The sequence below is a fragment of the Schistocerca piceifrons genome, chromosome X, assembly GCF_021461385.2.
Source record: "Schistocerca piceifrons isolate TAMUIC-IGC-003096 chromosome X, iqSchPice1.1, whole genome shotgun sequence".
NCBI lineage: Eukaryota > Metazoa > Arthropoda > Insecta > Orthoptera > Acrididae > Schistocerca > Schistocerca piceifrons.
The window spans coordinates 775,227,457-775,254,185 of NC_060149.1; the positions used below are offsets into that span (position 1 = coordinate 775,227,457).

At 38.1% G+C, this 26,729-nt stretch overlaps 1 protein-coding gene across 3 annotated transcripts in view; it reads right to left on the reverse strand.

Moving 5' to 3' along the window:
• Positions 1 to 26,729, reverse strand: part of LOC124721555 (DDB1- and CUL4-associated factor 7) — a 154,151-nt gene that overhangs the window by 9,780 nt on the left and 117,642 nt on the right. For all 3 annotated transcript variants that reach the window (XM_047246593.1, XM_047246592.1, XM_047246591.1), the window contains exon 6: positions 8,622 to 8,745. In XM_047246593.1, coding sequence (XP_047102549.1) covers positions 8,622 to 8,745 — 124 coding nt within the window. The remainder of the gene's footprint in view (positions 1 to 8,621; positions 8,746 to 26,729) is intronic.

Consider the following 26,729-nt stretch of genomic DNA (forward strand, 5'->3'; position numbering starts at 1 on the left):
GATTTAACAATGGACTGTCACCTCCATGGTCTAGGGGTCACCCTTATTGACTTGAGGTGCACTTGTCCCCAAATTCTGTTCACGGTAACCACCTCAGAATTTCCTTGTGGCAAAATGGTCCAGAATTGGGTCCACCAAACCTCATGAGTCCAAATGAAAAGCTGCTTGAATAAAAAAGATGAAAAAATGACATTCAAGATACCAAAGTGGCATCAAATTGAAAGGGTGAGACCAGGATGGGACTCATACGACATAAAAATGGACCACAGTGTCTATGACATTTTAAAATTAACCTACAGTTTGACATTGGTTTTGTTGTCTTTACATCATTTTATAATGCTGAAAATGTCCAGTAAAAGTATTATCTTTGCCTTTCCATAATTCAGTCTTGTGTACCTGCATTTTCCTTGCTCTAGTCGTTTTTGTGTCTTTAATGGTTCATTTTACTTTCCTTGTCATTTTGTTATGACAAGTTTTAAGTGGAAAAGTTTCATAAAATACAGCTGGAAAACAAGGACTTTTGGAAGTTTGCATAACAGGACCATATTGACATTCTGTCCCACTTCATTTGGCATGGAACAAAATCAAATTTGTTTGGTTAGTGTTAATTTTCACGTAATTTTTTCCCTTAAGGCCAAGTCTTCATTCAAAATGGCCAAAAATTAAATTTATATTGCATTTTTTGAAAAGTATGTGTGTCTAGAATGTTGGGACGAAAATGTTTTTAATCCATGTGTTACAAAAGTTTCTACAGCACACTGTTTGAAGCAGTGTCATAGCCACTGTGGGATGCTCTCAGCCAGAAATGTACAGCTCAGATAGAAAACTTGTTGTGCCGTGATGCACATTCACAAAATGATTTATATTGCAGTATGCACGCAAACATATTCACTGAAAAAGCTGACGAACATTGTGTGCAGGTTGCCAAATGCAATATATCCAGCTCAACCAAATAAACTTTTCTTGCCAAGAATAATGAGGGAATTGCTCACCAGGAACTATTCGAGTTAGAGGCAGGGTCAATATATGGTCCTGGAATTGCAGACAAAACATAAGCAACAAAAACACTTTTTTGGTCAAAATTCGTCAAACATACGTTTTGGTCTGCCATACTGGGTTACATATTTAGAATTTTGAAAACCTAACTTCAGATTTGTGGTCAGAGACATCACAAATGTGTAACATGTAGCTTTTATGCGCACTGAACTCATAAAACATGTTTTTCTCGAGAAACGACTTTTCAGAACTGTGTGCAGCATGAAACAAAACCAGTTCAACCGATTAATTTTTACCTTTGACACCAAAAAAGTAAACACTTTTCTTAGAAGCTTACACCTATAATATGAGGGTGGTTTGAAAAGTTGTTGGAATCACCACATGAGGTCAGCGCTAGCGCAATGAGTTGTTCACGTGATATTCATTGGACTGTTGCCTGTAAACACGTGCCACGTCAGTGCTCTCGGAAGAGAGCTGTGGCGGTGATGATGTTCCCACGTAGTGATTTATGAAAATGGGAAAAATCGAGATTCGAGCAGTTATTAAGTGCTTAGTAAAAAAAGGTATGAAAGCAAAGGACATTTGTGCTGATTTCGAGAATACACTGTGGGGACTCTGTTCCTTCATATTCAACTGTTGCACAGTGGACAAATGAATTTAAATTTGGTTGGGAGAGCTTAGATGATCTGCACATTGGTCAGCCAAGATGTGTCACTACTCCAGAAATCATTGCAAAAGTGCACAAAATGTTGATGGAGGATCGCTGATTGAAAGTGTGTGAAATTGCTCACACTTGCCAGATGTCATCTGTAATTATCTGCATGATGGGTGCCGCGACTCTTCACGCTGGGTCAAAAACATGTGCCGTCGCCATGGCAAAATTACACGAACTAAGGTATGAATTGTTGCCACACCCACCTTATTCACCTGATATGGCTCCTTCAAAATTCCATCTCTTCCCAAACTGAAAACTTTTTTTGATAGATGTAGATTCACTTCAAACAAAGAATTGATAGCCAGAGTCGACAACTAATTTGCAGGCCTGGAGGAACTCATTTTCGAGATGGGATCAAGGCACTGGAACATTGTTGGACCAAGTGCATTAATCTACAAGGAGACTACATTGAAAAATAAAAAAAAGGTTCAGTGATTTAAGTACTTTTCTTCTATTCCATTCCGAGAACTTTTCAAACCACCCTCATATATGAAATTTGTTAACATTAACTTTTTTTGTAAATCCGTGAAGAGGGGGGAAAAAAATTTAACTCGAAGTTCAAGTTAGCACCATATCATTAAATTTAATGTTATTTCATTGTGGTTAGGTATAAGCTCCCATAAATTTAATGTAATATTAACTATTGTTATCCATTTTTGATTTCAGATAACTCCTGAGGGGCTACACTGCAAGTAGTCTGCGTATTTCAAATTCGCAGGCCCTTCATCAATTCATAATCATGGCCGCCATATTTCTTTTGTATTGAAAATATAAAACAAAGTTCAAAGTATGATCAATCATAATTCCCAAACAGATCCTTTGTATATATTTTCATTGCCTCAAAAAAATTTCCAAACTTTACCTATTTTTGTTTTTGTTGATTTGAATGAGATCCTGGCCTTAGTGAAGATTCCCAGTGTTTCTGGCAGCTCAATAAAAAATACTGAATGATCATAAACTCTTAAATCAAAGCACAATTTACATATAATCTCAAACACATAATTTGTTACAACACAATCAATGCAGATCACTGCCCAAGCATTTTTCTCTGGTGTATTCACATAAATTTAATTTTAAATCACATTCTTCTTTAAAATTGATGAATCTCATGTATTACTTGCTTTCATTAATAATATTAATTTCTTTTTTGGTGAACATACAGTGAATGTCTAGTTTAATAAGATAGCTACACGGTTGCCAAGAGTCGGCTTCTGTTTTACAACATCTTGAACATTTGACTTCACATGGCATGACTTTTTTGAGTAACAATGCAATTGTTGACAGAAAACTTGGATAACCTCTAACTTTTAGAAACAACTAAAGCTTACCTCCTCCATCATAAGGAAGGAAGAATGGGCTCTAATGCCCCATTGACAATGAGGTCATTTGAGACAAAGTACAAGCTCAGATTGGGGAATGACGAGGAAGGAAATATGCTATACCTTTTGAAACTAACCATACCAGAAATTTGGCTGAAGTGACCTAGGGAATTCACGGAAAACCTAGATCTGGAGATTTGAATCACTTTCCTTCCAAATTCAAGTCCAGCTTCCCTGCTCTGGTGCAACATAAGTATTTACAACAATGTGAAAAGTGTGGACAAATGTTACATTTTTAACAGATGGTCTCTTCAGAAGAGATAATTGGAATTAAGGTTTTCCTGAAACATCATACTGTTATCAGAGTTCCCAAATCACTATCAGAAATGAAGTCATATCGACGGCTCCCTGCACCATGCTATCAGAGTAGCACTTGTTTGTCACTTCAAACTATGTCAGAATGTGCCTTCCCTCATCAGCAACAGGATAATTCCACATCGTGGTCCTTCATGGTAATGAGTGACTGAGATTCACTCTTGAAGATGGTATCACACAAGCTGTCAATAGTCCATGCTCTTCTGTTAAAAGCATACTATGTCTGATACAATAACTATCTAGATCCGTAATTAGGTGCACACAATATGTGTAAGACATAAGTCTGAATGGCCAACAAAATAAAATATAGTGCTATGTGGTGTGTAAAATGAGTGCACCCCCCCCCCCCCCCCCCCCCAACCGAGCGAGGTGGCACATTGGTTAGACACTGAACTCGTATTCGGGAGGACGACGGTTCAATCCCGCGTCCGGCCATCCTGATTTTGGTTTTCCGTGATTTCCCTAAATCATTCCAGGCAAATGCCGGGATGGTTCCCTCTGAAAGGGCACGGCCAACTTCCTTCCCTAATCCGATGAGACCGATGACCACGCTGTCTGGTCTCCTCCCCCAACCAACCAACCACCAACCAACCCCCCCCCCCCCCCTTTTCTGTCCATTAAGACATCATAATGTACATTATGCATCCTAAACACACAAATCATTCATTCCACCTCACTCAGACCAACTACGAAGCCACATTTGAACTGTGGCAAGTGCTGTGAAATGGGCCTTACACGCATTTTTAGCATTGAGCAGCTGCCTAACACCAAGCATGCTTCAAAAATATCAGGACTAATCACGCTGATGTGTGTTAGCACCATTGGTTAACTCTACATTTGTTTTACTTATGCACCATGTTAACTGCAATATGACATGCATACAAAATAATGTTCTCACTGGATCATTCCTATTGGGCACTTTTTATGATGTGTATATTTATACATCTCAGTCAATAGTTTTCTGTACGGCCTTCTATCTAACAAAGACTCAGTGATTTAGGAACCAATGCCGCTGCTTTGTTTCTTAACTTCCCATTCAAGTAGGATATACTTGATAAGGGTTTTTGTGATGGGATTCGCAAATCCAAATTTAGATGCTATAGGATTAAACTGCGTATTTGGTATCCTTTCATTACTTCATTCATTCAGCCATTAATTACACACACACACACACACACACACACACACACACACACACACACACACACAAAATTAAATTCCACCACATTAATTTAAATACCTTAGTGGTTGGTGGAATCTCACCACGGAATGTCACATTCCCAGCAATGAATTCCATGTCCACAGGGCTCTTAAACATGAGTGACTTCCACCAGAAATAATCAAAAGGATTGTGGGCTTTTCCAAGAATGAAAAAACCTTGTTTTGTTGGTATGTAGGAAGGAACATTATGGTTTAACATCTTGCTGATGCTGTCATTACGAAAATAGCACAAGTTTATACTAGAGAATTATCTTAATGTTGTACATCCACCATGATCTTTTCGGGTGAATTATTCCAGTATTTGCCTTTCGTGATTTAGTGGAAACCACAGAATACATGAAGATGGATGGCCAGATGAAGATCAGAACAACTATCCTCCCACATTCGAGTGTTGTAACCTCTGTGCCACCTCATTTGGATTTTTTATGTAGTACTGCCAGCTGTATATATTCACTTCCATCTTCTGAACCCACAACAAATGTGATTAAAATATCTCTTGGATTCTATAAACACTGAGTACATTCCAAAACGTAAGAAGCTGCCTTATGAGATTATTTGTAGACTGTACATTCTTAGAACCTATCCTGGTGGTAGGGAATAGTGTTTCTAGCTAGTCTGGCATTAAGTCCATTTGACACTGCCATTAGTGGACAGCTATTTCATAGATGCAATCTTACTAGGAACAGGCTAAAAAATGAGAATCACTCACTCACACAAAGTGTTTCTGGTTTTGATGTGGGTACTGTGCATCATAGTTCAGCTAACAAAATGAAACTGCCACAGATTAAACACAGAATCACTATTAAAGTCTCATTGTAACTCAGTACAGGAGGGATGGTCAACTTCTAAAGGGGCTTCGCTAGTAAATTCACAACACACCTCAGCTCTACATACTGTGGATTTCTATGATTGTCTTCTGCAGTTTACAAAGTTTAAATATGAATTATGGTGATACACTTTAACAGAGCAGTTAATTTTAGTTATCAATGAATTCTACTATAAACCAATCCCTGCTAGTGGTTGTTTACAATGAACAGTGCTACTGCCTCACTCACTCAGACAATGGAACACGATATGTCGTGGTTTACCTGCAAGGTCAACAATACATCATACGTCCTAGCATCGGGGGTTGCCCGACTACCAGGCAACACCTTTTCACCGAAAACTAGATTTTCTGGTTTTCCACTATGTGGCCCTACCAAGTGCTACAGGAACCTACTTGCTTTTGCAACACACATGATTGAAAATAGATCCCAAGATATCCTGCAGTCGGACAGTATTCAGGCCAGTGCATGGCTTCCCATCTGCAGTTGACTGAGCCCAGACTCCAGATTGGATATCCAGCCCATGTTGACGCCACTGTCTCTGCCACCAACATCATCCTGGTTGGAAGACAAATCTGTCTTCATGGTTGTGGATGTCATAACACTTGGCTCAAATTATTCCTGTAGGACACTGATTGTAGACTGTTCAGGGAAATTTAATTCCATGTCCAGACAGAAGAACTTAAACCTTTTGTGGAATTTTAACTCCATGCATTGACAGAAAAACTGAAATTGTAGTTGAACTTTGCTTCAAGAGTGTCTCAATGAAATTAGCATTTTCATTTTGCGTGATCAACTTGTTCATTTCTAAACTACAATAAAGTGATTTTTACTTGTCAATTTTGTATTATTATTCATCAGATTAAAGAAAGAGTGTTCCTTTGTTTTCTTAGTAATCTTTTTTAAGACTCTTTAACATTATTTGTGTTGCCCATGATGGATTCTTCAGAAAAGAAGATTTAATGTCCCACTTATGCCCACATCACTAAAGACAAAGCTATATATGGGCAACGACATGGAAAGAACTCTACATTGACCTTGCATAGTGAATCATGGAAAACACAGAAAACCTGGCTCAGAGTGGGTAGATGAGGTTTTGAACCAAACCCCTTTCCTCCCTCATATTCATCCAATGCATTATGCATGATGTCAAGCCCCATGATGAATGTCAACAATTGAATTTTTAGTAAAAATTTACAGTCATCTGTTGTTTGAATAAATAGCAGCATTTCTCCAAATTCCTGAGAAATCTTACATCTTAAAAAGAAGTTATTCTTTCAGAAGATGGTCACTGTTGTGAGATAATCTGAGAGTTAAGGAGTGTTCACTGACGGATGTCATAGTAATAGATGAAATCATGTTTGAAAATGTTCACTTGTGAGACAACTAAATCTGTAGTTAAAAATACTTTAGTATTCTGAAACAAATAACTCCTACTAAAGACTTATTTTCAGCATATGCTACACAACTATGTGAATGTCACTTCCAAGCCCTTAAAATGTTTACATGAATTATTATGTGCTATTCTGATACCAGCAAGAATAATTGCTATGTGCACCATCTGACATTGGCGCTATCAAATGTGGCCAGTTTATTGATTATATGCAGAATATGGACATACATAAAGAGGAACTTGGCAACATTTCACATCAGGACATATGACAGTGTATTTTGGATTAGTATATATTTTCATGTCATCTGGAATAGTATGTGGGGTGAGATCAGTTGAACTAATATGGTTGGCTGGTTGGTTGATTTGGGGGACGGGACCAAACAGCGAGGTCATCAGTCCCATCGGATTACGGGAGGATGGGGAAGGAAATTGCCTGATGCGATTTAGGGAATTCACAGAAAACTAAATCAGGATGGCCAAATGTGGGTTTGAACCGTCGTTGTCCCGAATGAGAGTCCAGTGTGCTAACCACCATGTCACCTCACTTGGTGAACTAATATGAGAAGTGTTTTCACACGGCAGAAGAATCCTATGAGGATTGCAGTGAAAGTGAAACAAAAACATCTTGTAAAAGCCTATTTACTAGCTTTAACATTCTCACGATTTATACGCTGTATATACTACAATAGTCCATCTCCATAGCCGAATGGTCAGTGTGACTAGCTGTCATGTGGAGAACTTGGGTTCAATTCCTGGTACTGCCAGGGATCTTTCCTTGGGGGTAGCACAGGAAGAGGGTGTACTCAGCCCCCAAGTAAGCTACTTGGCTGAGTAGTAGCGGCACCAATTCTGCCAATCTGACTGGCCGGGACTGTGGTGTGCTGACCCCCATCACTTCATACCACATCTGATCAATGACACCATGGTCAGTCAGGCCCGACTGTCCCATTAGCAGAAATAACAGCGATGTTTATATTCTACAAAACATTATGATAATGGAGGACGACATACAGGTCACAAACAGGAATATGCAAAATCGCAGTTACAATACAAGGCATAAAATAGATTTCCATTTGTTTAACAGATGATTAACACTGACAGCAAAAAGCCTGAATACGGAAGAAGCTGTTGGTCATAATTTGCTACCAAATGGTCATGGGATATTGACTGGATCTACTTTAAAAAGTAGACTTCACCAGTGGCTTATGCATAAATCCTCCTATAACAAGAAGCTAGCAAGAGTAATTGTGTGAACAATAGACCTATCCTAGCAACAAATATGGTACTAAATTGCATACAAAACCAACTTTTCATTGTGGAGTAGAATATTGTCCTACAGTATTAATTTAATAATTGTAGAACAATGTAAACAACTTTTGTGTGCACAAATAACATTAATTTTTCTTTCTTGACATTGCCCAAGCATCTAAAATTGTGTGTCACAAGCTGAAAATAAATCAAATATATCTCTAAGGGAGCAGAGGAGGAGCCATTTATGACCTTTGAAGTTTACCTCCTTAAGTAACTAATGAAGCACATTGTTGGAGAATTTTATCATTATATTTCTTGGCCATACAAATTTCAACTTGCCGTATGAGATTTACATGTATAAATTTACTTTGTGCAATATGTGGGGTATTGGCGTGAAAACAAAAAATCTGAAAAATGAGGATGATGATAGTGTCATTACTTTTAACCAAAAGTTCAATAGTAATGATGTTAAAAATCATTAATATTAATGTCTTGGTTTTACAAGTATTTAAGTTCTACTGACTTACCAACTGAAGCAAACATATCTCTACCACCCCCAGCTCGACTGAAAGCAATATCATATACTTCTTTATCATGAGCAATTAGCTGGGTCTTTACATGACCAGTCACTAAATTTGATCTCCCAAGAACCTGAAAAAACAAGCAACAGTTATGTATTTTTCTGTGCATGCTGACATGTACGGAGTGATGAAAGTCATAATATGTTTTTCAATCACAATAATTGAACTTTTCAAAATAAAGAACAAAATAAAAAAATATTTGATACAGATTATGGAAGTTAAAACACTCACAAGAGAGTTGATAATTTGTTTGTTCATCTTAAGTCCAAATTATTGAAAGTCTGAAAACACCTGAGCAGTTCCCCAACTCTGAAATTTTCTTAACTAACTAATAGAGGTGTGATAAAAAAGTATAAAAACCATGGCATCGGAGAATATCTATGGTATTCTTTCTTTCTTCTCTTCTTTTCAAGTAGACAATGACACATTTAATTCTGGATCTCTTAATTTATCCACATTTGATTACTCATCTTGCCCAAAGAATCCCCTCACACCACTCATACTCTCCCTGCCTTCTCAATCCCATAAAACACTAATTTAATCTAGGTCTCATTCTATGTACTAGATGTGACTGGGACCCATCCCTAATGAAACTTAGCACCACATAAAATATAATTCTAAATCAACGTTGTTAAAATGTCGACATCAGAACAACTTGGGTAGGCCTACATTCAGCAAACAGATGACAGGCTGAAATCATATAGAGGGTTGGATATGGATTTCAGGGCCTATTGAAATTTCATGGGCAATAGTGCAATAGTTATTTCCAGAGTTCACAAACGACTTTAAAGTCAAGGTAAGATCACAAATACTAAAAGCATTGCCACAGGTGTTATTAATTTGTGGGATGACTGACATTTTTACTCACCAACACTTGCTAGATGGCAAATGAAGTGTAGTATCAAGTGTTGTCACAAGAGAGCAGCCACATATTTTACCATATCTCCCATCTTTCATCTGACTGCAACCCTCTAAGTCTCAATGTCTTGACAAAAGGCAGAATTAACAGTAGTACCCCTGTGAACAAATTTGAGTGAAAAATTCCTTCAATGCCACTACTTTAATTATCTCAACACTGACACATCTCATCCAACATCGTTGTACCCAGCTGTGATGCACATTTCCAATTTGGGTGATGCATTTTATACTGTAAAAGCACTGACATAGCTTGCCATACTGCCACATGTAATCAACTTAGTTTTGTTGAGATGTTAGTTTCACTTTCTTTTCATTTCTTCAAATCTTGATAACATCCTCCCATCCCACTATTTTTCTTTTTTCTTCTAAGTGATGATCAATTATGACATTTTAAAACTATTTATAAATTTACCTGAAACCAGTAAATGCATATTTCAGCTATCGTATAGTAAGTAAAGCCACTGAGGCAGTCAACATCTACATCACCATGATGTTTTCGAAACATGAACTGAATGTGATTAAAATAGTTAAAACACATAAGAGATTGTATTTAGAAGCACATGCACAGACCTGTGTGTGTCATGTCACAGAATGAGTTCTAAAATAAAATAATGATACAGAAACACAGAACAATAAGAACAAATCTATGTGGCTGGATGATCAGTCATATGGGAAATAAAGGGCTATCTACCTACTCTGTTGTATATTAACACCTTTCCCACTGCATTTACAAATAATTTGGATAACAGCCCTGACAACACAAATACTTCAAAATAAATAACACCTTTGCCAATAAAGGTAGACTAGTGGTCTTATGGAACTCTAAAGGTGGTATTTTGTCAACATATGAACCAGTTAACTAAAATGTGGAATACTATTTTTCAGTATGCAATAGCAGGTTTTCTCACCACAATAAAAAGAAAAGCATGGGACAGAGGATATCATCTCCTTCAAAGATAAGTTGAAACAAACTCAACTCTCTGATGAACTTGGAAGTAAACAACTAAGTGGAAAATTTCACTAGCTGTTGCGTCTTATCTCCTACTCTAAGCTAATCCTGATTTCTTGCTTGAACAATGATGCAATGGATTCTACGAGGATGCACAATGTGATATATTCCTTCTTACGGGCCATTTTGATGTCATGAACTTTTCTCTGCTGTATCAGTGAGCTGGATGGTTCAACCATATTCAGTGTGTCACAGCAGAAACCAAATTTCAGCCTAACAAATCTCCTCTACTTCAGTACTCTGGGTATCATATACAATCCTGCACAAGCTATGGTGCTATCAATAGTCAAGCAGGCATCTAGGGAATATATCCTTAACAAGTAAGTCCTACATAGATTTATCAGCTTACTATATAGTTTTAACTTTGTGTTAAGAGATGTTATAACATAGCTTCAAAAAGATACTGGAGAATTCAATGCTTTTCGTACTCTAATAACTCTAAAATAAAACTGAACCTCTAAAGTAGTCAAGGTGATTGTTGATGTTATCTCTTCTGAAGAAAATGCTAATTTCTCTCACAAAGAGCAATGGGGCACCAGTATCAATGTATCTCAGGCATTCCATTAGTCACTGATACAGCACCGAAAACAGCACCTACTAGATGGTAAATTGTGACTTAACATCTGTGACAGTGAGGCAGGTCTAACAATAATTGTGAAGATACTTGTCAGTTACATTTGGAGGGAGGGGGGGGGGGGGGGGGGGGGAGATCCTAAATCACAACAAATGGTCAAAATGAAAACTTTTTTTTTAGGGCATTACCCAAATTTATGTTACCCATTCACTTCTCCTACCTGTGGAATGACAGTTTCTATCGAACAATGGGTGTTACAATCTTAGGGAAGAATAGGAAAATTATAACCAACTTTTTAAGAATGGGCCACTCACTGCATATGTATATGAATATGACTAGCAAAACAAATTGCAATTATGGGCAATTCATAAAGGGACAAGCCTCTTTCACAAAGCAGTCTGATGTGAGGTCACTCATTTAAGGTCTGAACCAATGTTTGAGGTAAATAAATTATTTTAAAAAATGCTAGGGAATATTATGCTTTAGAACAGTATCATATGTCTCAAGGCTGGAAAAAACAATCTGAAACATCCTGGCTATGTAGGACAACCAACAACATAGCCACCTCCTGAAGCCAACTAATGCTTACATGATACAGTGTTTCTAGTGACTGCAACACTGACAGTTATTAAAGTGCGTACAGTCCTCCTCTACCGTAGGGGATCAAAATGCACTGTTCCTGCATCATGGAATTTTCCTGTCCATCAGATTTCATCATAAACCGTGGGCTTTCCTGATATTTTGTAATATGCTACACTGAATCTCATCATGTGACAGCACAGTAACCTGAGGATAAACAACCTAGAACTCATGAACAGAAAGAGCAGTTTTTCCACTTCACACTTATTTAAAACATTCTGCCCTACTGACAAATGACTCCAGGTGTTTGGAGAATTACTGAGTTTAATGTACTTGTCACAGCTCGCTGGTTAACTTGTTGGGTTCAGTGAGCTCAATACCAATATCATCAATACCTGTGCAAAATTCCTGTTGGATAAGTAAGCATAAAATTTGTAAAATATTTGCTTACAGTACACTAAAACAACAATTGTTGTCATTCCAAGTCAACTTACGTAGGCATCCCTTATCGACCAGCACATACTTCAATGACATTTTATATGAACATTCACCCATGTCCCCGATGAACCCTGGTGAAGTTTTAACATTTGTCGAAACAATATTGTTTGACTCCGTGAGAATGTGCACAGAGTGAGCATGAATTTCTAGTGACTTTGAGCTGTTCTATCTCGGGCAATATTTTGTTGAAATGAATTAAATTTAGACATCTTGCACAGCTTTATACAATCTCTTAAGAATAATAATGAAAAGAATTTTATGAGCCATATTCAGCCAGAAAATTTTAGACAAAACTTCCCCCCCCCCCCTCCACACACACACACAAAAGAGAGAGAGAGAGAGGAGAAAATCAGCACCCAAAAAATTCCCAATTTTGGCATCTTACATCTCAGGGACTGAAGGTATGACAAATGTGAAACTTGGCATGTAGTAACGTAACAACACAAGGTTATCAGATACAGTTTCATTTATGCACCACTTTGCAATGCTGAACAAATTAAGTGAAAAGTCAGACATTTTCTAAAAAGATACAAAAGGCAGTTTTTTCAAGCTGATTCTGCAAGAATCTAAGTTCTATAAACGTTTACAAACTGGTCTCAATTGAAAGAGCATGGTTTTAATCACCAAAAAAAGAGTATTTGATTATCCAACACAGGCTAACAATGCTGATAATTTGAATTAAACTTGAATATGAGAATCGCAGCACAAAAGAATGTAAACTTCAGCTTCTCATATCTCAGAGTAAATGTGTGCTGAAAATGAAACTTAATAAGCAATAGCTCGGGAGCACAAGGATGTGGAATACAAAATTTCATTCTCTTACTACTTTCCAATAATCTGCAAATTCAGTGAAGTGTGATGATTTTTGGTAAAAGATGAAAGTAGGGCATATTCGACACTTCTTTTACAATACCATTATCTATTAAACCTTCAAAAATCAGTCTCATTAAAAAAAGTGTTTTAAACCCCCTCCAAAACAGTGGATTTAATTTTCAACTAGGACTAACAATGCTACATAAATTGAGGCAACATAGCAGGAAAAATCATGCTCTGAATAAAGTTTAAGCTTTGGCTTCTTATACCTCATTGATTAAAGGCATGATAAACGTGAAAGTTTGGTAAACAACAACTTAGCAACACAAGAGTCTTCCTGGCAGACTAAAACGGTGTGCCGGACCGAGACTTGAACCCAGGAACTTTGCCTTTTGTGGGCAAGTGCTGTACCAACTGAGCTACTCGAGCTCTAGTCATGACTCTACCTCACAAGTTTATTTCCACCAGTACTTCATCCTCTAATTTCCAAACTTCACAGAAGTTCTCCTGTGAAAATGGCAGGACTTGCACTCCTGGAAGAAAGCCATGTCTCTGCAATATGCTTTCTTCCAGGAAAGCAAGTCCTGCAAGTTTCCCACAAGATGATCTGTGAAGTTTGGAAGGTAGGAGGTGAGATACCGGCAGAAGTAAAGCTGTGAAGATGGGTCGTGAGTCGTGCTTGGGCAGCTCAGTTAGTACAGCACTTTGCCTGAAAAAGACAAAGGTCTCAATTTTGAGTCTCAGTCTGGCACACAGTTTTAATCTGCCAGGAAATTTCATATCAGTACACACACTGCTGCAGAGTGAAAGTATAGTCATTCTTAGCAACATAAGGTTTTCCAATATAAAATATCATTCAGGTCTTCAATGTCAGTTAAAACTTGCTTTTTGTAAAAATAAAAAAAACAGATCACATTCAATATTTGATTTTAGAAAATCTGTTTTCCATAATTCATTTCAAACTAATCACAGCTGGAATGACAATGTTTTCAAGAACTCACAAAATCAGATTCATTTCTCCAATATGCACTGAGAGCACCTGAAACTGCCTGACAAATACGAGGGAACGTACCACGGCAATGGGCTACATAGCAGCAACCTGTTGTCCACGTTTAGTTGTATGTGGTTTTCATTTTTAAACTGACAATTAATATCTCACTATATTACATTGATCCATGTTAATACTGAGACTACTGATTCAAGAACATGAACTGGCAACTCCATTGCCATAGGGATCATGTCTGATAGCTTTGAAATAAGAGCTATGGGTGGGTTTCTTCATGCAAGTTCCCAAGCCTGTAATTTAGTTTCTTAATTTTGGTTAAAAACCCTTGTGGTGACACCTGTCTGCATACAAAACCATTTGCTAAGTACCTTATCTTTGATTCTCGAATCTTAAGAGAACCTTGTATAGGCGGCAAGCAAAAAGCAACAACTTCGATTTTGAGCTTCTCAACACTGCAACAATACTGACTGATAAAATTTATGCATTGTCAAGGACCAGCTCATTCCTTTTATTGTCTCAAAAAACAGGATGCTTGTTAAGTACCAGAACAATTCCTAGAAAATGAAGTGCAGAAAGGGGGCTTGAAAATTTTGAGAAATGTAAATGGCACTTTTGTGTCTAAACTTTCCTGTTTATCACACCTTTACTCAATGAAACATGACAATCCAAAGCTGAAACTTGATCACAATGTGATTTTTCTAACTAGTTTGCTCACTTGATGTAGAATTGTTAGACCATGTAGGAAATTAAAGTCATTGTTCCCAGGGGGCTTAAAACATGATTGTTTCCAATCAGACTTATTCTGAAGCCTTAATAGAAAATGGTACTTGTAACGGAAGTGTCAAATATATCCTATTTTCACCTTTTCACAAAAATAGTCATCTTTTCAATGAATTTGTGAATTATTGGAAAATCATGCATCAAATTTTATATTCCACAGCCATGTGCACATTGAGTTTAATGTTCAGTGTGTGTTTATTCTACAAAACATAAGAATCTGTCGTTTACACTTATGTGCCGCTATTTTCATGCCCAATTTTGATTAAAATTATCTAGCACTCTTAGCCCATGTTGGGCAATCAAATACATTCTTTTTTTGTATAGTTAAAAACACAGTCTTTCTATTGAGCCCAGTTTGTAAAGTTTTACAGAAGACAGCTTTTTTGCAAAATCAGGTCAGAAATACCACAATTTTTTGATCTTTTTACAAAATCTGAACTTTCCACTTAATTTATCAAGTATTGGAAGTGGTACATAAATGAAATTTTATATCTGAGACCCTTCAGTTGTTAGGTTATACATGCCAAGTTTCACATTTGTCATACCTGTAGTTCCAGAGATACAAGGAGCCAAACTTGGAAATTTTTTTGGATGCCGATTTTTTCAGGCAATTCTGTCTAAATATTCTACATCTCCATCGATACTCTGCAAGCCACCATACAGTGCATAGCAGAGGGTACCCTGTACCAGTACTTGTCATTTCATTCCCTTTCCTGTTCCACTTGCAAATAGAGCGAGGGAAAAACGACAGTCTGTATGCCTCCATGTGAGCCGTAATTTCTCATATCTTATCTTCGTGGTCCTTACTCAAAATGTATGTTGGTGGCAATAGAATTGTATGGCAGTCAGCTTCAAATAACAGTTCTCTAAATTTTCTCAACAGTGTTCCTCGAAAAGAACGTCACCTTTCCTCCAGGAATTCACATTTGATTTCCCGAAGCATCTCCACAACACTTACAGGTTGTTCGAACCTACTGATAACAAATCTAGCAGGCTGCCTCTGAATTGCTTCGATGTCTTCCTTCAATCCCACATGGTACGGATTCCAAAAACTCTAGCAGTACTCAATAATAGGTCACACCAGTGTCCTATATGCTGTTTCCGTTACAAGCAAACAACTCTTTCCTAAAATTCTCCCAAAATTCTCCGACCATTTGCCTTCCCTACCACAGTTCTCACACCCTCATTCCACCTCATATCACTTTGCAATATTACACCTATATATTTAAATGACTTGACTGTGTCAAGCAGGACACTAGTAGTACTGTATCTGAGCATTACAGGTTTGATCCTCCTACTCATCCACATCAGCTTCCATTTTTCCACATTTAGGGCTAGCTGCCATTCATCTCACCAACTGGAAATTTTGTCCAAGTCGTCTCGTATCTTCCTACAGTCACTCAACTTTGATACCTTGTCGCACAACACAGCATCAACCACAAACTAAAGTAGATTCTGTCCACCCTATCCGCCAAATCATTTATGTATACAGACAACAACAGCAGTTCTATCACATTTCCCTGGGGCACTCCTGACAATACCCTTGTTTCTGATGAACACTCACTGTTGAGGACAACATACTGGGTTCGATTACTTAAGAAGTCTTCGAGCCACTCATGTATCTGTGAACTTATTCCATATGCTAATACCTTCACTAACAGCCTGCAATGGCGTACCGTGTCAAATGCTTTCCAGAAATCTAGAAGTATGGAATCTACCTGTTGCCCTTCACCCGTAGTTCGCAGTATATCATGTGAGAAAAGGGCAAGCTGAGTTTTGCACGAGCGATGCTTTCTAAAATCATGTTGATTCATGGACACAAGCTTCTCAGTCTCAAGACAATTTATTATATTCAAATTAAGAATATGTTCAAGAATTCTGCAGCAAACAGAAGTTAGACATATTGGTCTGTAACTTCGTGGGGTCTGTTCTTTTACTCTTCTTATATACAGGAGTCACCTGCGCCTTTTTCCAGTTGCTTGGGACTTTGTACCAGGCTAGAGATTCATGATAAATGCAAGCTACGTAAGGTGCTAATGCCATACAGTACTATTTGTAAAATCAAACTGGGGTTCCATCTCGACCTGGTGATTTATTTGCTTTCAAATCTTTCAGTTCTTTCTCTACACCAGGTAAGCTTATTATGTCGTCCATACGGCACTCTGTTCAATGGTTAAAAGATAGTATGTTTGTACAATTCTCCTGTGCAAACGATTTCTTGAACGTGCAATTTAAAACTATTGACTTTCATTTTTCTTTCTTCAACCCAAAGAGATTCTGGCCATACGTAAAGTACACCAATGGCAAAAAACAGTCAATACTGCCACTGCGCGATAGCGATGGAAATGTTACCAATGACGGTGCCACTAAAGCGAAGTCACTAAATACAGTTTTCCGTAATTCCTTCACAAAAGAAGATGAAGTAAATATTCCAGAGTTCGAAACCAGAACAGCTGTTAGCACAACTGACATAAAAGTAGATATCTTAGGTGTTGCGAAACAACTCAAATCACTTAAGAAAGGCAAGTCTTCCGATCCACATGGTATACCAATCAGGTTCCTTTCAGAGTATGCAGACACAATAGCGCCTTTCTTAGCAATCATATACAACCGCTCACTTGAGGAAAGGTCTGTTCCTAAAGACTGGAAAGTAGCACAGGTCACACCAATATTCAAGAAAGGAAATACGAGTAACCCATTGAATTACTGGCCCATATCACTGACCTCAATTTGCAGTAGGATTTTGGAGCATATACTGTACTCTAACATTATGAATCACCTTGAAGAAAATGACTTATAGATACATAACCAATGCGGATTCAGAAAATATCAATCTTGTGCAACACAGCTAGCTCTTTATTCCCATGAAGTAATGAGTGCTGTCAACAAGGGATCTCAGATCAATTCAATATTCCTAGATTTCCAGAAGGCTTTTGATACTGTTCCTCACAAGCGACTATTAATCAAATTGCGTGCATATGGAGTATCGTCTCAGTTATGTGACTGGATTCATGATTTCCTCTCAGAGAGGTCACAGTTCGTAGTGATGGACGGTAAATCATTGAGTAGAACAAAAGTGATATCTGGCATTCTGCAAGGTAGTGTCACAGGCCCTCTGCTGTTCCTGATTTATATAAATGATCTAGGTGATAATCTGAGCAGCCCCCTCAGATTGTTTGCAGATGACGCTGTAATTTACGGTCTAGTAAAATCATCAGACGATTAATTCCAATTACAAAATGATGTAGAGAGAATGTCTGTAAGGTGTGAAAAGTGGCAATTAGCACTAAAGAAAGAAAAGGTCAATTCGACTAAATACCTAGGAATTACAATTATGAGCAACTTAAATTGGAAAGACCACATAGATAATATTGTGAGGAAGGTGCGCTTTGTTGGCAGAACACTAAGAAGATGCGACAAACCCACTAAAGAGACAGCCTACATTACAGTTGCCCATCCTCTGCTGGAATATTGCTGTGCAGTATGGGATCCTTACCAGGTAGGATTGACAGAGGACATCGAAAAAGTGCAAAGAAGGGCAGCTCATTTCATGTTATCGCGCAATATGATACACGAGTCAGGGTGGCAGTAACTGAAACAAAGGCAGTTTTCTTTGCGGCAAGATCTATTTACAAAATTTCAATCACCAACTTTCTCTTCCGAATGCGAAAATATTTTGTTGACACTCACCTACGTAGGGAGAAATGATCATCATAATAAAATATGAGAAATCAGAGCTGGAATGGAAAGATTTAGGTGTTCCTTTTTCCCATGCACCATTCGAGAATGGAATGGTAAAGAAGTAGTATGAAAATGGTTCATTGAACCCTCTGCCAGGCACTTAAGTGTGAATTGCAGAGTAACGATGTAGATGTAGAACTGCCACACCAGACTGGTGAAAACGGGACTGAATGGAAGCCTTACACCCACTTAGTGAATTTACGTGAGACCAGAATTTTCTTGGGTTCTCTGCCAGATCTTTTGTTAAGATGTCACAGTGGTAGTTTTGTATCCTTCATGCATAAATCTTTTCACATGTGCACAAATCTCTACTAACCTTCTCTTGTCGTCATCTGTGTGTTCCCTTTTGAACCGAGATGCAACAGCCTTTGCTTCCTGAGCATGTGCTGAATTTTGTTATTAAACCATGGTGGGTCTTTCCCATCTTTATCCACTTACTAGACACACAACTCTCCAGGCCATGATTTACAATCTGCTTAAACTTTACCCATAATTCCTCTACATCCATCTTACTGGAACTAAGCAACACCATTTCACTGTCTATGTGAGATGCTAATAACTGCTTACCTGCTCTGTCTAGCAGAAACACTCTCCTAGCATTTTTGACTGATTTATTAACTTTCATAATCATAGTTGTGGTAATGACATGATGATCGCTAACCCCTGTTTTTATACTGAAATTATTGATAAGATCTGGCCTATTTGTATCCACAGGGTCTAGGATATTTCCATTATGTGTGATCTGCCGAGCTAGCTGCTCAAGACTATTTTCAGAAAACATGTTCAAAAGTATTCTGCATGGCTGTCTGTCTGTAACCCCCCCCCCCCCCCCCCTTCCCGCAGTGAATCCACAGACATCCCAGTCTATATTGGACAGGTTAAAGTCACCTCCAACTAGTAATGCATGATCTGGGGATGTATGCACTATTGACCATAGACTTTCTTTGAATCACTCTAGAACTTTCACGGCAGAATCAGGTGGCCAGTACAAACATCCAACAATTAACCTGGTTTCACCAACACCTGTGATAAGCAACCAGGTGACTTCACTGTCACACTCAACTTTGAACTCAACAGAGACAATATTTTTGTCTACAATGAACACTCCCCCTCCTATGGCCTCTTATCTGTCTTGCTGATATACATTCCATGACGCACTAAATATCTCAAAGCTTTCCACTTTCAGCCAGCTCTCTGGCCCCAAGAATAATTTGAGCGCGAGAACTTTCGTGGAGGGCAGTAAATTCGGGACCTTTATTACAAATATTTCGGCAGTTTACTGATGAAATTACGACAGTCAAAGTGTCTTTATTCTGAACACTGTTGGACTTCTCTTGCTGCATATCAACTATAAAGTGTTCATTAGATCACTTCAAACAACTGAATAGCCTAAAAAACCTTCATGTTAATTCCACAAGTACTCTGCTATCCAAGTAGCTGCTTCCTTTGTGTATTCTGGCTGGAAATGGGTCATAAAATACTTTTCATCATTATTCTTAACCCCTTAACCTGCAACCACATGAGAGACTCGTGGTCTGGTACTTGGGCTAAAAGTGATTATCACGAGCCTGACCCATGGTATGCTGGTTGGGCGAAATGCAAACTTCATGGGAAGGGACCGCAGTACATCAGTCAGGTGACAATGTAAACTGCACAGGCCTGGCCTGTTTTACATTGGACAGGTCAAGTTTGCATGAAAAATCAGAAACATGGTGAAACGGAGTTGGACTCCATGACATGCAAAGTTCCATTACATGTATCCGTATGTTTTGAACAATATCACACCATTGAAGGTTATTGATTTATGTTGTTGCTTTTTGTAAGAGTGTTGATTATGTGTATTTTGAGTGTTTTCAGAAAATGAATTTTGAGTGTGTTCAGAAATTGGAGATAAATGGTACTGATTTATATTATATTGTATTGACTGATAACGAATCTTTTGTGGTATTTCTAACATAATTATTACATAAGCTTGTGATGATTTATCAGATATTGCACAAAATTTTACCAGATAGATCTTACAGGTGTAATTACAGTCCGTAAGGAAGTGTGTGACTGGTATAACGTCAGATCGATTTGTTGAACCATGGAATGGCTCGAAGGCTGGAAATCGTGTTTACATTTTGTGCCTGGGCCACTGGAACTTTAATTATAGGTTAAGAAAACATAAATTTGTACAAGGTCAACAAATTCAGTTTCTTACCACACAAAATTGCCTGAGATATAACAGCTCAAAGTTGCCAGAGATTCGTGCTTGTTCTGCGCAAAGTCACACTTGGACCAAAAAGTTACTAATCTTAGCCAGTATTGCTTCAACTAACATTTAACTTTACCAATATTCATCGAGGGCATGTGTGAAAGCTCACATAATTTTTCGCCAAAATCAACGATGGTCTAGCAGGAACACATTATGAAATTGGTCGATTAGACATAGAATTTTTCAGAAACACTAATAAAAAAAAAAAAAGGCTGGAGTTATTCATATAAATTAGAACACACACACACACACACACACACACACACACACACACACACACACACACACAGAGTCTAAAATTGCAAAATATTCCATAAAGATATAAGGTAACAACTAGATATACTGAATGTACGGTCCTAGTTGATGGTGCAACACTTGAGGTGAATCAGCCACTCTGTGAAACATTAGTCACTGTGAGAATTCCTGTCAACATTCGAATCTCTGAAATACGTAACTCAACCACCTTGCATTGAACAATGTGTGTTGTCAACTCTACAATAATGATTCAGTTTTTGATATATTATAAAAATTTGACTTACAAACATTGAAATGTAACACTTACTCTATTCTGTTAAATATAGAACATTCTGCGGCATTACAAAGGCAAGCATGGAGACCTGCTCCACACCTATATTAAATCCTTTACAACTGCTTCACATTAAGAACAAATGGTCTTGTGGTCACTGGAAACAACGCACGTAAGTACTCAAAAGGAGTATACAACACAGGCACAATTTAGCTGTACAGCTGCACAGGATGTGTGTGTGTGTGTGTGTGTGTGTGTGTGTGTGTGTGTGTGTGTTCGCCTAAATTACTTACACTTTGCCAGAACTTCCCTTAACTTTGAAATTACAGATTTTAAACAGAAAGGGGGCAGTGTTAATGCTTTGCAGCTAGTCCGAGCTCTGCATGCACCTACAAAACACGCAACACAGCAAGCACTTTGTCCTTGCCAAAGAAATATTATTGGCTGACCCATGCTACCATACACACTGGAACATAAATCATAAAGTTATTTTAATGTTAGGATATCCTACCCAATCCGAAGGCTTAACACTGCAGCCTTAACACAGATCGAGTCAAATGAGACTTCAATAAAATTATAGTGGACATCATCTGTCTACTACACTACTGGCCATTAAAATTGCTACACCACGAAGATGACATGCTACAGACGCGAAATTTAACTGACAGGAAGAAGATGCTGTGATATGCAATTGATTAGTTTTTCAGAGCATTCACACAAGGTTGGCGCCAGTGGTGACACCTACAACGTGCTGACATGAGGAAAGTTTCCAACCGATTTCTCACAGACAAACAGCAGTTGACTGGCGTTGCCTGGTGAAACATTGTTATGATGCCTCGTGTAAGGAGGAGAAATACTTACCATCACGCTTCCGGCTTTGATAAAGGTCGGATTGTAGCCTATCGCGTTTTCGGTTTATCATATCGCAACACTGCTGCTCGCGTTGGTCGAGATCCAATGACTGTTAGCAGAATATGGAATCGGTGGGTTCAGGAGGGTAATACGGAACGCCGTGCTGGATCCCAACGGCCTCGTATCCCTAGCAGTCGAGATGACAGGCATCTTATCCGCATGGCTGTAACGGATCGTGCAGCCACGTCTCGATCCCTGAGTCAACAGATGGGGACGTTTGCAAGTCCACAACCATCTGCACGAACAGTTCGACGACGTTTGCAGCAGCATGGACTATAAGCTCGGAGACCATGGCTGCACTTACCCTTGACGCTGTTCACAGACAGGAGCACCTGTGATGGTGTACTCAACAACAAACCTGGGTGCACGAATGGCAAAACGTCATTTTTTCGGATGAATCCAGCTTCTGTTTACAGCATTATGATGGTCACATCCGTGTTTGGTGACACTGTAGTGAACGCACACTGGAAGCGTGTAGTGGACGTTTCATTTCAGATGTGTTACGACCCGTGGCTCTACCCTTCATTCGATCCCTGCGAAACCCTACATTTCAGCAGGATAATGCACGATGGCATGTTGCAGGTCCTGTACGGGCCTATCTGGATACAGAAAATGTTCGACTGCTGCCCTGGCCAGCACATTGTCCAGATCTCTCACCAATTGAAAATATCTGGTCAATGGTGTCCGAGCAACTGGCTCGTCAAAATATGCCAGTTACTACTCTTGATGAACTGTGGTATCGTGTTGAAGCTGCATGGGCAGCTGTACCTGTACACGCCATCCAAGCTCTGTTTGACTCAATGCCCAGGTGTATCAAGGCTGTTATTACGGCCAGAGGTGGTTGTTGTGGGTACTGATTTCTCAGGATCTATGCACCCAAATTGCGTGAAAATGTAATCCCATGTCAGTTCTAGTATAATATATTGTCCAAAGAAGACCAGTTTATCATCTGCATTTCTTCCTGGTGTAGCAATTTTAATGGCCAGTAGTGTATGTAGACACTTCAGCCTATGTAATACTTTGATGACTCTTGTTTCAAGAGATCTCAATGAGACAACAATGTAAATTTTACATAAATATATACATGGAATCCCTGGAATCTCACCAAGTTCTTAAAAGCTAGAGCAGAAATTTCTTAGGTGTAAGTCAAGTATATGAGAAACAAAATGACAACCATCAAAACTGATGCACATATATTGTTAAAACTTAAAACACCTATTTTCTGCCATTATTCCAGTCCTTCACCATACACTTAACCTGTCTAGAGGATGAACAGGAAACTGAGAAAGAGGCCACATAAAGAGTACTCTCCACTCTACATATAGTACAACTGTAAAAGCTATATTCCACTGTGGTGGATTTCACCTAAGACATCAATTTCAAGTAGGGCAGGCAGTTAAAGAGAAATAATCAATACCTGTCATTGACATTGACCAGTTGACACAGGAAACGTGCAACAAACGCCGTAAACAACAAGGTGGCTATAACGTGATATCAGAGGCTATTTTTTCAAATGGCCTGAGAGGCAGATCAGTCTTTCACCAAGTTTTTTTGCTTTCACATTCACTGAGTTTGTCCACTGTCATCCTCCAAGCTAACCTACACCTCAGTCCAAGCTACAGATCAGTCTTTCATTACAATCAGGTTTTTTGCTTTCAAATTTGTTGGCTTCACCAGCTAATAATCATATTGTAAAAAGGCAATGTCAAACGGCCATTAACATTATGTCAGTGGTCAAAGCCAATGACTAGTGCTGAATATTTCACTTGACCCAGAGGGGCTGTAACAGATCAGCAATAAGATGAGCACTGAAGTGTTGAAAGTAAAAATGTAACTGTGACATTAAAAAGGATGAGCAGTGGATACACTAGAAGAAACAGAAATACGTGAATTCCTGAAAGGATAGCCTGACTACATTTTGAACACGCACATAGACCTCAATAATAAAAATCTATTTGGACACTTTTAAGTACATATTATAACTGTTCATGTTAGTTGTTAACTGAAATTGCATAACTTTACAAATAAATGTTATGATAATTTTTGTATTTAACTTTTTTTACAAACAATTTTATTCTAGATATGGTAGTTATTCTCTTATCTACATCTGTATATCCATCCTTATTTTTATACACACACACTTATTTACTATTTTATAGTTTATTTTTGTGCTCATTTATCTCTATTTGTTTCAACATGTTTTGTATGGATAATTTTATGGTTTCTTTTGTAAATACACATACTGTGTTTCCATATGCAATTATACTGTGCTTTTGTGTGTGTGTGTGTGTGTGTGTGTGTGTGTGTGTGTGTGTGTGTGTGTGTGTGGGCGGGCGCGCTCGCTCGCTCGCTCGCTCGCGCCTTTTGTGCCTGAGAGCAAGAACCAGACACACACTGTTAGAATCACCTGAAAAATCGGGTTTCATACACTCCATGGTAGAGCCATTACTTTTCTGAATGCCTCATAAACAATAAAGATGACAACACAAAAAGAAGACTCCTGCAACCAACTAGAACACTCATACAATCCATTATGTACACATAATGCAAAAATAATTTCAGGAGACTTAAATACTGAAGTGAGAAAGAAGAAATCTATAAAGTGACCCTCAGTAATTTCAAGTTATGGTAAATGTAGAAATTTCAGAAAATTGGATACAACATATTATAAACTTTCTAATGACAAATGATCTAACATTAAGCAGCATAAACCCACTCATGTGGGAACATTGACATGAGGCACAGCCTTCTAGTAAATAGAATCTATAGATAATGTGCAAGCAACTTAATGATAGACATAATTTAAGTTGTGGTAAGCTTACCACTTCCAACAGGGCCATGCCTAATAGAGTACTGTAGTGTTCAAAACAATCTTCAGATTGACGACTGCTATACTTTCTAGGCTGCTGAATGCACACACTGTGATGCGTGAATGACAGTGGGTGCTGGAAGGGCTCATCAGAGCAAGGAGCTATTCTATTCTGTTTTTGCAGCCATCAGGCAACATGTATTGTACCATAACAGTAAATGAGTCTAGACTCAGTGAGACTTGCTTACCACAACAGTTATAATCATGTACTTGAAAATACTGACCAATTTAATTTTTTTAAAATTACGGTACATCATAAAAGAAAGGATTGACCATGTAGCTATCCAAAGAAGATTTAAAAACAGTATGAGAGATATAAGAACTTATAAAGGCAAACTGTGACAAAGACTTTCTGGTAATCATATTGCAAATGAAAATACATTAAAAAAGAAATAATTAGTGTGTTGAAACTATCACACACCACTTGAAAAACCTAACAGAAGAAGTAAATCCCAAAAAGATAAATGGAATATCAGCTCTAATAATACACCAGTTCGTAATTCATACCATGGTAGACATCTGAGAAAGGTACCCATGAAGTGACTTCTGTAGTAATGGGAAAAAGTCTTAACAAAGTTTGCTTTAACTGTAAAGAGGCATAAAAAAGTGTTAATAAGTAAACCCAGAATGGAAGTAATAAACAGCAAAACGGGCTGTATGTTAAGTAGGCAAAGACAGAATACCTGAAGGTACATAAGAAAACTCTAATTGATCCACAGTAGACAGATTAATTTTCAAAAAAAGCAGGCTGCTTCAAATACTCAGGAAGAGATTCAGCAAAAACAACAGAAGAGATGTAGAAACATATGCACATATATATTTGCTGCCAACAGAGCATTTTACTGTTATACCAAAATCCCGGAAAAAATGAGAGAATAATCATAACTTACTAATATCGATCTACTATGCCCGTGTAATTATGAACTGGATGTAAAGCTTTAATGTTTAGGAAGAAAGATAAAATATAGTTATCAGAAGGAAAGGTTGAGCTGTCCTGTAAGAATTTTGGAGAAGATGCTACCTTTTCTCTAGAAAAATAAATGGAATGCCTGGTACAGGAATACTCAGAAGTTAATGGCAGGATAATATCTGGAATTATGTAATAATGAAGATTTTCAATACTGAATAGACAAACACATCAGATAGAATAAAACAGATGAGGCTTGTGGAGCAGGAGTATGGCCAATAATGCCCTTGACATTAAATGAAAAAGAAAGTAGTAACTACAGGGTGTTCACACATCAACTTGGGCAAAGCCTCACACATCTAAGTCTCACACAACTTAGGTGTGGGAGGTGCCCCAGTAATTATCCACCCATTCCACATGTAGCTGATCTTATTTTATTCATACAGGTTCCTACCATCCTAACAACCTGGACAGTTAAGCCAAGATCCTTCCTGCATATGTGTTATACAAAACAATTCACCACTATGTCATACAGTGATCACTGATGCAATCTCAGAATTTATACATCAATCAAGAGGACTGGGTGTGTTCACCAGCCACAGACTACAAAACACCAGGTTCACTAAAAACATTCCTAATCACTACTGGCAAAGTTCCCTGCAAGA